General features: G+C 38.0%; 1 protein-coding gene across 1 annotated transcript in view; it reads right to left on the minus strand.

The window, feature by feature from the left end:
• The window catches only part of MYO3A (myosin IIIA), a 204354-nt gene that overhangs the window by 101972 nt on the left and 84630 nt on the right, over positions 1-17752 (minus strand). Inside the window, exons 13-15 of the mRNA XM_028507652.2 lie at positions 17229-17431; positions 10565-10663; positions 10361-10475 (exon numbers count right to left, since the gene is read on the minus strand). Coding sequence (XP_028363453.1) covers positions 10361-10475; positions 10565-10663; positions 17229-17431 — 417 coding nt within the window. The remainder of the gene's footprint in view (positions 1-10360; positions 10476-10564; positions 10664-17228; positions 17432-17752) is intronic.

Raw genomic sequence — 17752 nt, forward strand, 5'->3', positions numbered from 1 at the left:
TACCAGACAGCTGGGACAGAAAAATACCCTGCTTTTACTCGTGGTACATCTAACCTAGGATTAATGTTGTCTTGAAACACTCAAGGGAGGATAAGGTCTTGGTCCTCTGAACCAGGATGAGAGAGAAAGACTCATGTAGTCACTGATGATTCTTGGGACATTGGAATAGAATATAAGAATAGGACTATGTCTGAGACAGGGTGGCATGTGACATCTGAAGCATCTCCCATAGCTTGTCTGCAATCATTGGGTGGTAATCATGTCACCTGGAATATGGCTGAAACGCATGCCTTTTGAGTCAGTGACTTCCTCTCTCAGAGCTGAACCAATTACAAACATGTTTATTTCACTAGTAATAAAAATATCTATTTTTATTAGGGAAGGTATTAGGGTCATATCTGATTCCAGATGTTACAGTTCAGACCTCCTTCCCAAAAGGCAGTTAGATAAGCTTAACAGCACAATTCTCATCTTGACATGATGTCTACCACCTCATGCCCTATAAAAGGGTGTGCACCACTCTACTCTTTAAATGAGATAGGCACAATGAATTCTACAAGCTTAGTAATCTCTTAATTGTCCAACTCCTGCTCAATTCCCACCATTTCTCTCCCAGCTGTCCAGCAAAGGCTGCTACTGGTCAAGCGAAGTCTCCTGTCTTCATACATCAACCCAGTTACCCTGCTAACCTTTGCTTCTTCTTCCTCCTTTTTTTTTTTCTGTTATAAAGATGGAGTGGTGGAATGTGATTCACATACTGGTCACTTTAAGAACCAGGCATCTCTCTTGCCAGGAAAAAATTCTTCACAGTAACATATTACAGCTTTGAGCAGAATCTGCAAGTTTTTCCACAAACCTTCAGAAATCTTATCAAATAACAGATTCTTTATACCATTTGACAGCCTAAAAGCTATTTAATGCATCAACAGAGAAAAGGGCTGGATCATCTCCTTTCTGTCTAGAGACCACAGAACCATTGAGTTTCCTGATTTGAGCAGCAGTTAACTATGTAGTTATAGAGTGACAGCCTGAGTCATAAGCCCAAAGTTCAAGGTAGAGTCCAAGGTAGTTCTCTCTCTGTAGAGAGAATGCATAGTTCTGAATGAGGATGGTCAAGTTGGAGTCTCTACTTCTAAACCAAAAAAGTTACTCAACTTTTCAGCTTAAGACTTTCTGTGAGTAGAGTATTTGACTAAAAATGCATTCAAACTTGGCTTTCCATTGAGTCCACAATATTCCTTCATTCATATAATTTAGTGTTCTGGCAAAAACTGAGAACTCTTTGGGGAAGTCATGGCAATAATTCCTCTCTGGTCTCAGGAGGATTATTTCTCCTCAGTGGGTCCTGGAAGCAGTCTGTAAGGTCCCCTCAAACTCTTCCTCCCTTCTCTATACAACCAATTCATTCATCTAGAAACAGAGTAGCAATTATTTATTCACAACTCAAGGAGGGGCTCTAAACTCTCAGGTTGTAAATAGCTAGGCACAGAGTTTCCCCATAAAATATGAATTCTTCTTGGCTATGGATAAAGGCCACATTACAAAAATTAACTCTAAGAGGTGAAATGTTTTCTGATGGGCAAAGATTACCCTAACTTCTGTAAACATCCCCATGCAGACAGGGCCCTAAATTCAAATCAAGAGAAAAGCTTTCTTCTCCAACCTCACCCAGTTGGCAGAGATCATGCCCCATTCCCTAGCATCAAGGTCTGCAGAATATCCTCGCCACAAGTCTACAGCAAGAATACTCATGTTGGATCCAAAAGTTTTCAAAGAGAAGGCAAGAGTGTAGAATTAATAGTAAGGTTTTATAGTTCCATATTTGGAGAAAATGCACTTAGCTACAAACTTTTCTCTATGTCAAGAACATATGTATCTGTAGAAATATTACTTTCTGGCAAGCAAATGGACCAATGAACTAAAGGTTATTGTTGACAGCTTTCCATTTTAGATGAGAGTCAACTTTGCCTTAAAAATACTATAAAATGATTAGACTCCCTAACTTCAGTGCATGTAATTTAAATGATTTTTGTAAAGTTTCAATTGTATCAGCATCTTTATATTTTATATTTTATTTTTGATAAAATATTCCAAGAGAATAATTTCATACTTTATTTTTAGCACAAGCTCTTAGATCTGATAACCCAAGGAATCTCAGTAAACTTTTTAAACAGACACATCAACTGCTTAAAGCTGCAGGAGTGTTATTTATGAAAATAAAATGAAAATTCAACAAACTGAATATTACTTTCCTAACAGAGTTTATCTAAAATCCCGATTCACATTCTGAGTGAAGTATTTATTTTTTAAAAATAATTTTTATTTTTCAATTACAGTCACCTTTTTCATCCATTCCCCAAACCCTCTCCCATTTGGTCAACTGTCAAAATGGTTTCTGTATCTGAGCCTGTTTCTGTTATGTTTGTTGTTTATTTTGTTTTTTAGACTAAATTATTGATAGATATGTACTTACTGCCATTTATTTATTCATATTTTTTATCTTTTCCTTCTTCTTCTTGAAGAAAACCCTTTAACATTTTATGTAATACTGGTTTGGTTGTGATAAGCCCCTTTACCTTTTTCTTGTCTGGGAAGCCCTTTATCTGTCCTTTGATACTAAATGATAGTTTTTCTGAGTTGTAGGTCCTTGCTTTTCATCACTTTGAATGTTTCTTGCCCATCCCTTCTAGCCTGAAAAGTTTCTTTTGAGAAATCAGCTGACAGTATTATGGGAGTTCCCTTGTAGATAACTGTTTTTCTGTTGCTGCTTTTAAGATTCTCTCTTTGTCTTTAACCTTTGGCATTTTAATTATGATGTGTCTTGGTGTGGGCCTCTTTGGATTCCTCTTATTTGGGATTTTTTGCACTTCCTGGACTTGTGTGTCTATTTTCTTCACCAGGTCAGGGAAGCTTTCCATCATTACTTTTTTCACATAGGTTTTCAATTCCTTCCTCTCTCTTCTCCTTTTGGCACCCCTATGGTATGAATGTTGGTATGCTTGAAGTTGTCCCAGGGGCTCATTATACTATCCTCATGTTTCTGGATTCTTTTTTGTTTTTGCTGTTCTGATTGGGTGTTTTCTGCTTTCTTATTTTCCAAATATCTGCTTTGATCCTCTGCTTCATGTACTCCACTTTTGACTCCCTATAATGTTTTTTTTTATTTAAGTTACTGTTTCCTTCATTTCTGACTTGCTCTTTTTATAGTTTTCATGTCTTTTTTATGCTATTGAAGTTTGTACTATATTCATCTACTCTTCCCCTAAGTTCATTTAGCATCCTTATAACTAGGGTTTCAAACTCTGTATCTAGTACATTGCTTGTCTCCATTTTATTTAGCTCTTTTTCTGGAGTTTTGTTCTGTTCTTCCATTTGAGACTTGTTTCTTTTGTCTCCTCAGTTTGGCAGCTCCCCATGTTTCTGTTTCTATATATTAGGTAGAGCTGCTACATCTTCCTGGCTTAGTAAAGTGGCCTTATGTAGTAGGTGTTCTGTAGGGTCCAGTGGCACAGCCTTCCTATTCACTCAAGCAGGGCACACCCATACCCCATGTGGGTCATGTACATCCTCCTGTTATAATTGAGTCTTGATAGCTATTGGCATGTCAATGGGAGGGATTTACCCCCAAGCTGGTTGGCTGCAAAAACTGGCTATGAGCACTGTGGAGGGTTCATTTGTGAAGCAGGGTACCACCCTATGGAACAGGGTATACTTAATCAGGGCTCTGGTGCCCTCTGAGCCTACCTCTTGAGCATATCACTGTGGAGGTGGTTGGGTGGTTGGGTGGTTGGGTGGTTGTGATGTGGTATTGTGAAGCTGTCTAAAGGGTGTGCCGGCTCTGGGGCCTCTCAGCAGGTGGTGGTCAAGGTCAGTCACCACCTGAGTTGTAGCTGGGGCTGCCCACCATGGACTACAAAGCCATCTGCACATGGCTGCTACTTGTGCTGGGCTTGGAGGTGTCTAGGACAGGCCAAGCTGTGAAGCAATACTGACTGCCACTAGGGATAGGCCTGGGACCACTTGATGAGAGGTATGGAGCTTCCTGAGGCCAGATGCTGCTTGTTTGAGAGATTTTAGGAATGTCTGAAGTATGAACCAAGACCGGCCATTTTTATTGAAAAGCCATTGGAAACAGTTTGTATGGACCTGCAAGCTGGGTATGGCAGGGTCTTAGGGAATTATCAGAGCGGGGCTATAGTTGATGGAGACTCAGATATGGCACGGGCTGTGTCGGGGAAGGGCTCAGAAAAGGATCAATGGTCTCTGACAGTACTTCTGGCTGAAAGAAAGCTGCCTTTCCAGCTCTTGCCCTGATGCCAGCCACTTCAGTTCCTCCCGATATGTCCCTGGTGCTTTCTGAGCTGTTGTTCCAAGACTGGAGCTCAGAGCAAATGAGTCCCATATGGGTAGGCCCTTTAAAAGGAACTGCCTGTGATTTCAGAAGACTTTGTCTCACTCAGACACAATTCCCACTGGTTTTTATAGCCAGAAGTAATGGGAACTTCTCTTTCTGGCACTTGTACTTAGGCTGGACCTGGATCCCCTCACTCCTCAAGAGAGACCTCTGCAGCTGAGATGTCCCTCCTGATTTTTATCCATCACACCTGGGTGTAGGACCAGCCCCTTCCAAGCCCACACCCCTCCTAAAGTCTTGAAGTGGCTTCTTCTATATATCCTTAGTTGTAGGACTTACATTCAGCTGGAATTCAGGTGCTTCTGAGTGATGGTTGTTCTGTAGTTTAGTTGCAATTTTGATGTGGTTGTGGGAGGTTCCAATTACCATATTTACGCTTCTATTTTACCAGAAGTTCCATGAACTATTCTTTATCACTGGATCAAATCAATACCACAAACAGTAAACTGCTAAGAACAGAGTCTGAAAGTTTCTTTAAAAGCCTATTAAACAACATATTTTGTTGTAAAAATTAAAAACTACAACCAATGGTACAGAAAGAAATCTTTATTACTCAGGAGTAAATTTATATCCTTAAATGCCTTCATTATTAAAAAAGATAAGTGAAGAAAAGAGATACCAAGTATTTGCTTTTTTAAAAAAGAACAATGAAACAAACCAAATGACTAAATTAATAAACATATATAAAAGTAAAATTAAAATCCATAATACAGATAATGAAAAAAGTTATAGGATGGGTAAATATATTTAATAGCTGTTGTTTTGTTTTCATTTTTATTCTTAGGATTGAAAACTTCCTGTAAGCTTAATTAAAGATAAGAAGAGAACAAAACCAATAAATATATAACACTAGAATGTGAAAGAAAATGCAACTAGAGATATAAAATAAATTAAAAGTATTATAATAAAATTTATCAATCAATCTATGGCCTCAGATTTGATTGTAGCCTTAACAAAATACAGACAACCAAAAAATAAAAGAAAGAAAAGAAAAATTTGAGCAGGTAATTACCACAGAAGAATCAGAAAGTGATTAAAGACTCAGTATAAAAAAGGCCCCAGGACCAGAGGCACATGCAGCTAAGTTTTGTCTCATCTTAGTTCAAAGTTTTAAAAACTAATGTTCTCCAATCTTCTCTAATTAGTAAGGATCACCAGGGATGCTTGTAAAAGACATGGGTGACTAGGTTACTTCCATGGAAATTTTTATATAGTCTGGTTGGAACTTAGCTATTTGTGTCTAAGTGCTTTATATCTTAAGAGATATTGGGAACTGATTTGAACTCTGATTTAAACTCTTACAGGCCAAAGAAGAAAGATAAAAATGCTCACTGTCATAATTTTAATTCTCAAATCTGGTAAGGACATAAAAGAAAATTAAAACAATAGATAAATCTCATTAATGAAGAGATGCAAAAATTCTAAATAAAACTAGGACATAGAGTCCAAAAATGTGTCAAAAGAGAAATATAGTTTGAGTATATTATGATTATTCCAGAAATGTAAGGATACTTATATATTTAGAAATCTCTCAACATAATAATAAAAATCAACATATGGCTTTAGAAAAATATGATTATATCATTAGATAATAAAAAACATTTGATGAAATTCAGCAGGATTCATAACAAAAACTCTAAGCAAAGCATCAATAAAAGGATATTATTTATGATGTGTTTTTTATCAGAAATGAGAACAAAACACTAAAACTAATTTACTTAAAACTAGAACCTAAAAAAGGAGGCAAGCTGTAATCATTATTGCTTAATATTGGCTTAGATTCTAAGTCTTAGATGCTCTAAGTGCACAAAAGAAAAAGAAATAACTGGCAGAAAAAGGGAAAATAACCATTCTTTTTGCAGGTGACATGATTACATACTTAGAGAAAGTTACCAATGGAAAAAACATTTCATTTAGAATAACACTCAAAACCACCATTACATAGTTAGAAAGAGATGTAAAAATCAAACAAGTTCTAGATGAATAAACTATAAATTATAAAACAGACAACATCTAAACAAATGGAAAGGCATACCATGACTTGGGATGAGAAGACATAATATCATAAAAATGGCAATGCCCCCAAATTAACATATAAATTTAATACAATTCTAATTAGGATTTCAACTGAGGGTCTGAGAATTGAATAAGTTGGTTTTAAAATTTATATGGAAAATTAAATGTCAGACAATAGCTGAGAAAAGCATGGAAAGTGAGAACAGGACTTACCTTACTAGGTATGATGCCTTAGCAGAAAAACATAGCATCAAACCACTCTAATCAAGTCAACAGAATATTGGTACAGACTACAAAGATTTATATATCTTTAGGTTCACTAAAGCATTATTCATGGTGGCCAAGATGTGGAGGCAACCAAAGTGTCTTTCAACAGATGATTGGACAGGGAAAATGTAGTACATACATACAGTGGACTACTACTCAGCCATAAGAAAAGATTAAATACTGCCATTTGTGACAATACGGATGGACCTTGAGAATGTTATGCTAAGCAAAATAAGTCAGAAAAATCTAAGAACCATATGATTTTACACATGTGTGGGATGTAAAACTGTAACCAATGCAGAAAACTATGGTGATTATCAGAGGGAAGAGGGTGGGGAAGATAGTAAAAGGTAAAGAGGACCATTATATGGTGATGGAAGATGATCACCACTTTGGGTGGTGAGTACATGATGCAATATACAGATTATGTATCATAGAAATGTACACTTGAAACCTATGTGACCCTCCAGACCAAAGTCACCCCAATAAATTTAATTAAAACTATATTAAAAGGGCAACATACATAAATACACAATTCATAAAAACACAAACCCAGGCAGCCAGAAAACAAATGGAAATATGTTCAAGTTCACTATTAGTTAAAGATATGCAAATTGGAAATGAGATGTTACTTTCACCCATCAGATAAGCAAATATTGAAAAAGCTACAGTGCATGGTAGGCAGGGGTGGGGACGAAGAAGGCACTTTTATACATTGCTGGTGGAAATATTAAGTATTTCAGAATTCTTGGAAGGCACTTTTGCAATTCATATTCAAATTTAAAATACATATACCATTTGACCAAACAATACCATTACTAGAGACTTATTCCATAGAAATAAAAACACTAATAAATAAAGACATATTTTGGCTTTGCTTATTGTGATAAAGATCTGGAAACATTAATAGTTGTATGCCCAGTCATAGCTGAATGGCTAAATAAAAAGTAGTATACACCACAGGACACTATGATGCCTTTAAGAGAACTGATTTAATGCTATACTAGGTGACTTGAAGGGATTTTCACAAAGTACTGATGAGTGAGAAAAACTGGGTATAGAAGAGTGTATGTAATATAATCTCATATTAATAAAACAATAGCTAACCCTCCAGATAAAGGTGCATGTACACATTTGTGTTTATGTGTGTGGTGTAGAGTGTGTATATGTGTGGAGTATCTACAAGTAAGATTTTATGAGCAGGGAGATAAATATGGAGTACTAGACTATGTATGCTGGATTGTTACTATCCATTAGCTGGTGGAAGAAAGAGAGCAGATATGGATGAAAGGGGGTAGGATAGAGAAGGCAGAACTGATAAAAAGGGAAGTTTTTAAAAAATACTGCACTAGAAATTGACAAGCTGATCCTCATATAGAAGTTCAAGAAACCGAAAACAATCTTGAAGAAGAATAAAGTTGAAGGGGTCACACATCCCAATTTCAAAGCTTATTACAAAGCTGTGGTAATTAAGACAGTGTGGTACTGGAATAAAGACAGATACAGAGATCCAAGTAATAGAATTGAGAGCTCATGAGTAATTCTATACATTTGTGGTCAATTGATTTTCAACAAGGGTGCCAGGCCCAATCAATGTAAAAGAACAGTCTTTTCAACAAATGGTTGTGATACAACCTAATATCACATGCAGAAGAAGCTGGGCCCCTATCTCAAGTCAGACACAAAAATCAACTTAAAGTGGAACCAAGACTTGAATGTAAGAGCTAAAATTATATAGCTCATATAAGAAAGCTTAGCCAAAATTCTTCATGACTTTGGTTTAGCAGTCATTTCTATGTATGACACTGAAATCAAAAGCAACAAGAGAAAAAAATAGATAAACTGGACATCAGAAAAAGCTTGTATGCTTCAAAGGACACCATCAGGAGTGTGAAAAGACAATAAATGGAAGAAAAAGTTTGCGCCCTGGCTGGTGTGGCTCAATGGATTGAGTGCTGGCCTGTGAACCAAAGGCTTGCCTGTTTGATTCCCAGTTAGGGCACATGCCTGGGTTGTGGGCCAGGTCTCCAGTAGGTGGTGCATGCAAGGCAATCACACATTGATGTTTCTCTCTCTTTCTTTCTTCCTCCCTTCCCCTCTGTCAAATAAATAAATAAATAAATAAAATCTTAAAAAAAAGAAAAATTTTGCAAATTATATATCTGATAAGAAACTTGTATTTAAAATTTAAAGAATAGTTACAACTCAATAATAAAAAGGCAAATGATTAGGCAAAAGGTCTGAATAGATCTTTTCTTCAAAGAAGATATAAAAATGACCAATAAGTACATGAGAAGAAGTTCAGCATCATAAGCCAGTTAGGGAAATGCAAATCAAAACCTCAGTGAGATACCACTTCACACCCACTAGAATGGCTATGATCAAGAAGACATAAAAACTAAGTGTTGGGGAGAAGATGAAGAAATTGGAAACTTCCTATACTGCTGGTTGGAATGTAAAATTATATACCCACTTTGGAAAAGTCTAGCAGTTTCTCAAAAGATTAAACATAGAATTACTCTATGATCCAGTAGTTTCATGCCTAGTTATATACCAAGGAGAAATGAAAACTTACATCTACATAAAAATTGTACACAAATGTTCATAGCAGTATTATTCATAATGGCCAATAAATGGAAACAGCCTAAATGGCAACAAACTGAAGAATGAACAAATAACATGAGGCATATCCATAAAATGGAATATTACTCAACAATAATAAGAAATAAAGTAATGATACATGCTACAACATGGATGAAGTTTGAAAATGTTGTATTAAATGAGAGAAGCCAGTCACAAAGGATGGCACATGGCATGACTCTATTTATGTAAAATGTCCATAATAAAGAGATTTATAGTGATAGAAAGCAGAGGTGGGATAGGAATGAGGAGAAACTGCTTCTAGCATGTTTCTTTTTTGGGGTGAAAACTTTAGAACATGAAAATATTCTAAAAATGATGATGGTGATGGGTACAGACACCTGTGGATATGCTAAAAGTCATTAAAAGGTACTTTTGCCCTGGCTGGGCGGCTCAGTTGGTTGGAGTGACATTCTCATACACCAAAAAAGTTGCAGGTTGGATTCCCAGTCAGGGCACATACCTAGGTTGCAGGTTCGATCCCTGGTCAGGGAGCATATGGAAGGCAACTGATCCATGTTTCTCTCTCATATCAATATTTTTCTCTCTCGCTCTCTCGCATGCTCTCTCTCTCTCTCTCCCTTCCTCTCTCTCTAAAATCAATAAACATATCTTTGGGTGAGGATTTTAAAAAATGTACTTTTAAATGGCTGACTTGTATGGTACATGAATTATGTTAATGAAGTTGTTATAAAAAAAGATTGCACTAGAAAATAACGTGTAATATGATTGCACTTATGCATATGTAAAATTTTGCATATGCAGGAGATGCAAGTATATGTAAAATAAAAGATTAAGAACAAAACCAAATTCAGTTACACCTCAAGAACACTGTTTCCATATCTATAAACATTATAATTCTACTCATCTCATAAGGTTACTTGAGTAATTAAAAGGATGACCCATGTAAAGCACTTAGCATAATGCTTGGCATACATTAATCACTCGATAGTTGCTAACTCTTGCAATTAGCCATGATGAAAAGATACTTCCCAAAGCAGTTCAAATGTCTTTCATACTCACCTCCATTGTAAAACCTATGACTTTGAAACATTGCTCAATTAATTCATACTGAGATTTATAGAAACTATTGTTTGTCATGTCCTGTATTGTTCTGAGGAGATCGTTCTGTAGGTATCTGAAAAAAATATGGTAGGATAAGTGAACATCTAAAATTAAGTGGAAAGTTAAAGTATTATTTGTGAAAAGTACAATCTGCTGAATTACCTGGGAGGCTTGTTTTCAGGAAGCTTGTAATGGGCTAGTTTCTTCTTTTCAGCTAAACCAGCATAGATGTAGTAAAAAACATGAAAATTTTTTTCTCCACTAAGAAAGTAAGATATTTTCAGTAAGGTGGTTAGTAGGAATATTTATTAATCATTAAAATTACTTGGCAATATAATTATCAGAACAACTGTGAGTGCCAATATGAGTTTCCTGGGATACTGGATTTTGGCTTTGTGGTTGTTCTCATTGGTATTATTTTCAACAATCATTGTCGTTGAATTCCAGACACTACTAAGCATTTTATATGAATCACTCAATGGCTGTTTGAAAGTGAGTCCAGGCACTCTTGCAAGCACTGGGATGCAGCAGGAGCAAACAGTCAAAAATCCCTAACAAGCAAAATAGCGACAGACTCCTAAGAGAGCAGGATGACAGCTAAAGGGGAGGAAGGGTAGAGGGTGGAGGGGTTGAGCAAAAAGGAAAAAGGACTCATGGACATGGACAATGGTGTGGTGATTGTGGGGGGTGGGGGGAAGTGGAATATAAGGGGGATATGTGGTAATGGAAAAAATATAATAGAAGATCCCTAACTTCTTGGAGTTTACATGCCAGTGGAGCAGAGAGAAAAAGAAACAAATTAATAATACATATAGACAGCATGCCAGATGATCATAAGCACTACATTATCTTACTTACCTGCCATAATCCCCTGGTTATTGTGAATACACTTCCCTCATTTTACATACAAGGAAACTGAGGCTTAGAGCAGTTACCAATCTCCTCTCAGGTCAGGGTTGATGACTAAACTGGATTCAAACCAGGGCTGTTTGAATCCAAAGCCCACATTGTTACACTGACTTTGTGGGGCTCAGTTTTCTCACTGTATGAGAAATCTATTATGAGTCTCAAGTTCTATGATTCTGTGGTTCTATATATAAACAGCATTTCCAGATTCTGGAATAATATAATTAAAGGAATGTGAATCACATGGTGAGTCTCTGGCTCTGGATGGTCCACCTTCTCTTCCTTTTCTTGTCTTCCTTTTGTTACAAACCCAAACAGTAGAGGGGGTCCTACTGCTCTCTGCCTGCCAGGCAAATCTCCAAAGATGGAGTTTGGTGGAAAAGAAAGGAATCTTTTGTTTAGTGACAAATTTTGGCCTAAAATACCTAGGTAACAAAAGTAAGGGGAAAGGAAAAGTCAGAGTATAACATATTTAAATATTTATCATTACAACTTCTACATAGGTTGAAGAACTGAAAATAACACAAGAACAAAAATCTGTTCATAGTGCTGACTACTACCACCAATGTTTCTGGAAGTAATGGCAAGTTTCTGCCTCAAGGGCTGTTCCCTCTAAGACACCCAAAGAAAAATCACCCCCTCTTCCTCTGCCAGATCAGTTCAAGGTTGCACCAGGAACCTCTTTTCTCACCCAAACAGTATCATAAATGTAGGTAGCTTAGTTGGTCTCTAGTTGCCATCCAGCTTCAGGCATCTTTTGGAGTCTGTGCCCCACGCATCTGCTCACAGGCCCACTGGAGACTATTGACATGCTCCCCACCCAGGGGAGGGAAAAGAACCAACTGACTTTTTGCTGCTTGGTATGCTTCATTTCAAAAGTCCTCTCCCAGAATCCCATGCATGCTGAAAGCCAATGGGAGCATCCAGCCTTCCAACCAGCGAAGGCCAGGGTCAGCCATGTTCTTCTTTGCCCCTCTTCTGCCATGGTTAGCAAGGGGGCAAAGTCTGCAGTCACACATGCGCAGCTCAGATCCCTCCCCCATTTCCGGGGTGTGTGACTATGTGGTTCTACACATAAACAACATTCCCAGACTCTGCAATAATATAATTCAGGGAAGGAATGTGGGTCACATGGTGAGTCTTTGGCTCAGGATGGTCCACAGCATAACTGCTGAGACCTCAGGGTCCCCTTTTCCTACTTTTACTTTCCTTGTCTTCTCTGTGGCTTGGGAGAGTTCCTGAAATGGATCATGCTTTCTCTCCAAGGTCGGGCAAGTTCTCTTCAGAAACAGAGAAGGCTGATTTTCCTGCTTCCCAGGTTCATTGTCTGCATTGTCCTTCTTTGGCCCTGCTGTACTTCGATTCTGAAGGCCACATTCGTCCATTTGGAGACTCTGGGTTCGCCTCTGTCTTGTTGGATTGCTGTTTTCATTCTCTCACTGCACCTTCCTCTAGTATGGGATGGTTCTAAATCTTCACTTGACTATTCACTCCATTATCACACTGAGTCTGGGCCTGGGGAAGAGAAGGGTTCCCCCTACAGGGGCTAAATTCAGTATAAGCCTCAAACCCTAATGACTTGCTGTCTTTATTTCTTTTCATATGACTCCTCTTTCAGTTACTACGAGGCTCCCACCCCATCATAAAAGTTTGAATGTTACAAGAGGGACTTGGTCAGAAGATGCTAAATTGTTGCTACACAAGCACTCTTCTCTGTGGCTGTATTAGTCAGGAATCTCCAGAGAAACAGAACTAACAGGGTGTGCCTGTGTGTCGGGGGAGAGATAGTCTGTGCAATATGAATTGATCAATGAAGGAGAAAAGAAACATCAAGGGCAACAGACATTTTAGAAATGAATGGATGAAGCTAAGTCAGGGGAGCAGAATTCAGAGAGGTGTGAGAAGAATCAGGGAATCCCATCATAGAAGCAATGGCAGGGGAACTTTTGAGAAAAGGGGTGGTCCACTGGCTCAGAGGCTGCAGTGAGGACTGGAGAGCGTTGAGAATGGCTGTGTTCACACTCTCCACACACCCAGAGTCACCAGTAACACTTCAATGAAGATTAGCACTGTGGGGTTAGAACAAAATGAAAATTTTAGTTCTTGTCTTTTCTCAGCACAAAGTAATGAAACTTCTCTAAGGCTGGCACAGCATGCAATTCAGTTTGCTTTGTTCTAATGAAATCATGTGACTGCTCTGTGTGTCACACCTTTAATGCTTACATGACACAGTGTACAACCAGAGAAGTGAGTCATAAATGGAGACACTCAGAATTGGTAGTTTTCTCTTTAATTATCAGTTTGTGTTTAAAGAACTGTAATTTGACAGGACCTGGAGATAGTATAGGAAATATACTGACCGTCAGTAGACAAACATTCAGAGAGTTAAAGAAGCAGGAGAGAGGTACTGCCAAATGTAGCCATTTCATGACTTGCCCTAACCATGTCAAAGGTGTGCCTAAGTAGGCAGAGGACCATCCCATTCCATACGTGCTCCTATGATCAGTGCTTCCCAGGTCACAATGGTTGGGGACAAACAGGGTCTCAGCAAGTTACCAGAGTATTTCTCTGTCTCTGGCCACACCCTTGTGTGTCTTATAATACTTCTTCAGAGTCCCACTGAGCCATTTTCAGGAAGGTCCTCCGGGGTGTCTCATGTGTGTTCATCTGCTCTAGATCCTAGGAATCATTATGTAGCCAAGGGCTCAAACACCCTCAAAATGGTGGCAAGGTCCTCATAAGGGTGTGGCTTACTCCAACTGTAAAATGGTTGAATCTTTGACAAAGTGGTCAGCAATAAGGCTTAGAAAGCCAACAGTACAACTTTGTATTCATAAGCACTATAGAATATTCATGAAACAGGGCTTTTGATTTTTCATTTTTAATTACAGCTCCCTCCACTAAGAGTTGTTCCTCTAAGATGTGCAGTCTCCTCAATCCCTCAATCTGCCATCTCCCTGCTCGCACATAGCAGATGGACCCATTGCCTACTTTTGTGAGAGATTAGAAACCAACAGGTGATCAGCATGCTTTGTGTCCAAGTATACACGGATTTCCAAAAGACGGTGAACTGCTTTACTGCAGGAATCCTTAGCTCTGTATCTTCTCTGCCTAGAACAGTTTCTGGAACCTAGTAGGCACTAAATAAACATTTGCCATATGGATGGATGGATGGATGGATGGATGAATGGATGAATGAATGATGAACTTTGTAGCCAAACAGACATGGGTTCAAATCCCAACTCAGTCATTTATTAGCTTCTTGATATCATGTAACTTATTACAATTCTCTTAGTCTTCATTTCCTCATGTATAAAGGAGACAATAATATCCTGCCACATCACTGTGAGAATTAAAAGAATAATGGTTATAAAGTGCTTAGCACAATGCGTGACACAGTGATTGCTCCATGAGGAACACTGTTGCTTCCTGCACCGTAGAGAGCACCACATGTGCACTCTGTTCATATCTCCTGTGGGGTCTGGTAAGGTGCTGTGAGTGCAAGAGAAATGCAATTGAGGCTTGCTGAAGTGAACTGTAGCATGGGAGAAAAGGCAGTGAAACAGCTATAATTTATACTTACAAGTGAAATTAAAGCAACCTCTTTTAAAAACTTCTTTAGAATAAGGGACTTAAGCCACAACTTATATGATAGTGCCATTATTAAAAATATAAAAATAAACATGGTCAGAGATTGGGGTGGGATGACTTGAGTTGAAAAGTGAAGAAGAGAACTTGTTCCCTACAAAGAAATGCTAAATTCAACAACAACAAAAAAAATAACTGCTCTGATTCTCCTCTGCCTCCTGAGACCCATTTTCTGTTCTTTGCCAGATTGCGGTACCCACCTAGGCTCCAGCCTTCTCTGCTTTCCAGTGGGGCTTGTGCACTAGGAAGCACAGGCAGGAGATGGCAGGGAGGGAAAAGACAGAAGTCCAGTATTGCCCCCTTGGCCCCTCACAGAGGCTGTACTCCCTAAATTAACAGGTCCTGTTCTACAGCCTGTCCCCCAGAGCTATGGCTCTCACCATATGGTGCAATGCTGTTCTCTCCTTGGGCCCTTTAGACCAAGGGTAGTACTAGTTCCTCGCTGCTGTTTTTCTGTGGGTGTCTCACATTTATTCTTGGTTCTTTGATGCCCTCTCTACTTCGGCTGATAATCATCTCAGTTAAACTCTTTGAACTAGACCTTTGCTTTCAGTGCCCTGACTGATAGAGTACATTTACAGTTATAATTTAAAAATGGACCTACTAAGATTTCTTCCATTATATTTCATTTTTAAAGATTACAAAAAGCTTCTTTGGGATTTAAAAATACAATTGAAGTTAAGTAAAAAAAGATGTAAAAAACAGAAAAATGGAAAAATGGTAAGGCAGTTGTGCTCAAATTATAACTGAGTTGTATTTCAACCTGAATGTAAATTTGGAACTCGGAGTGCTTTTCCTCAATAAACAATGTAGTAAACTAGACTAGCTCTTTAGGAGAGCTGGAAAAAAAGTTTACTTAGTTTATAGCATGCCTAAAATATAATCCTAATTGAGCAATTATCTAGAATGTATCCTATGATATCTCAATAAGCATTCATGAAATTATTTCTGTGTTTAACCTAGGGCATCACTGTCCAGTTTATTCCATGTGAATGATGCTCCACAGAACCCAATATGAGTGGTGCCCTCTGACATTATGCAACAGGGTGGCACCATCTAAATCTCAATAATTTAGCCTCTTAGGTAGATCTTCCCAAACGCCTGAAGGAGAATCTTACACAGTTACGAGAGCAGGACATGTTCTTCTGAGAACAAGTTAAGGCTCCGCATCTGCATAAGACCCCAAGGTCCCTCTAAGTATGGGTGGCAATGGCCACCTATGCATGTCCACTAAGTTCTGGGCACAGGGTGCACTTTGATAATGATAGCTGCTGTTTACAGAACATCTTCAGACTTCTATGTCTGTGCTAGATGTTATTTGAATCTTCATGAAATTATCAACACTATTACTGACAATAATAGCTTAAAATGATGGGTTCTTACTGTGTGCTATTCATTGTACAAATACTTGACAGGCATTATCTTAATCGATAGGGAGGACTATTGCTATTTCTATTTCAAAGACAAAAAACTGAGGTATGGAGAGATTAAATATTTCAAATGATACACATAGTAACTTTCAGAACCAAGATCCTAGAAGGGCCTTTAAAATTTAAATATCTTATCCAAAGGGGACCTATGTGTCTCAGAGCCATAATTAAAAACCATATTTACCTAATAGTCTTTCCTTATATATCTTGAATTGAGGACTAATGAATAATTTTCCACACTGAGAACTGAGCTCAGGAGCTGGATTCCAGGCAATTTGTATTCACAATTTACTCATAGTTGAATGACAGCAAATTTGAAGGCATGCATATTAAATAATAATGTGCTACTACATAACAAGAGCTTGGGTTCCCATGGATTAACCATGACATATTACTACAATAATGTAGGTATATCTAGCATAAAACCAACATAAAAAATGGAAGACTTTAACTTGCTCACTTAAAAATAATATATAACCACTGGGATAGAACTCTGATGTTGTGACTATAGTTTCCTCATAAAAATAACAAAGATATCTTGGAATTATTAGGCCAGAGAAGAAGCTTTGTCATTCATCTACAAACTGTCAAAAGGAACACACATGCCACTTGTGACACATACGCTGTTTAGGGCACACAGTTTCAGGACACACAGGTCACTAATGACATGCACATCACAGATGGTACAAATGTCACTAGTGATGCATATGTTGCTTATGAAACTTGTCACCTACAACACACATGCTGCTTGGGGCACACATGTCACTTGTGATAAGTATGCTGCTTATGACACATATCTTTGCTTGTTTCCCTAAAATAGGAGAGATTGTATGTGAACTTACAGAGCTTGGTGGATAACTCGGGATTTTTCCAGAAGATATTCATAAATCTGTGCTCCCACCACGGCTCCAGAAGGGGTGAATTTCATTTCTAAATATTTTCCAAATCGGCTGGAATTGTCATTTATAATAGTGCAGGCATTGCCAAAGGCTTCCACCAAATTGTTCACTTGTAAAATCTTCTCTTGAAGGGTTATATTATTAGCCTAGAGAAAATGTTTATATTTAAAAATTAATTTGTATATAATGTTTCTTCTTTGACAAGCACCTTATGTATATATAAACATATATGAGCATATACTTGGTGTGTTGTCAGATGGGACAACCAAGCCTATTTCTCCCCTCCCATATGTGCATTCACCCCCTTGATCCCTTAGAGGGGCTAAGGGACATTTTGTGCTGTTTCTATTCAAATACAGTTCCATTCAGTCCCTTATTTGCCAACACAATTTATACATACTGAGGTACACTTATTTTTTATTCCTCCTCTTCCAGTCTTGGCCCCCATCCAAATGTTCCCCAAAGCC

The sequence above is a fragment of the Phyllostomus discolor genome, chromosome 1 (assembly GCF_004126475.2).
Source record: "Phyllostomus discolor isolate MPI-MPIP mPhyDis1 chromosome 1, mPhyDis1.pri.v3, whole genome shotgun sequence".
Lineage (NCBI taxonomy): Eukaryota > Metazoa > Chordata > Mammalia > Chiroptera > Phyllostomidae > Phyllostomus > Phyllostomus discolor.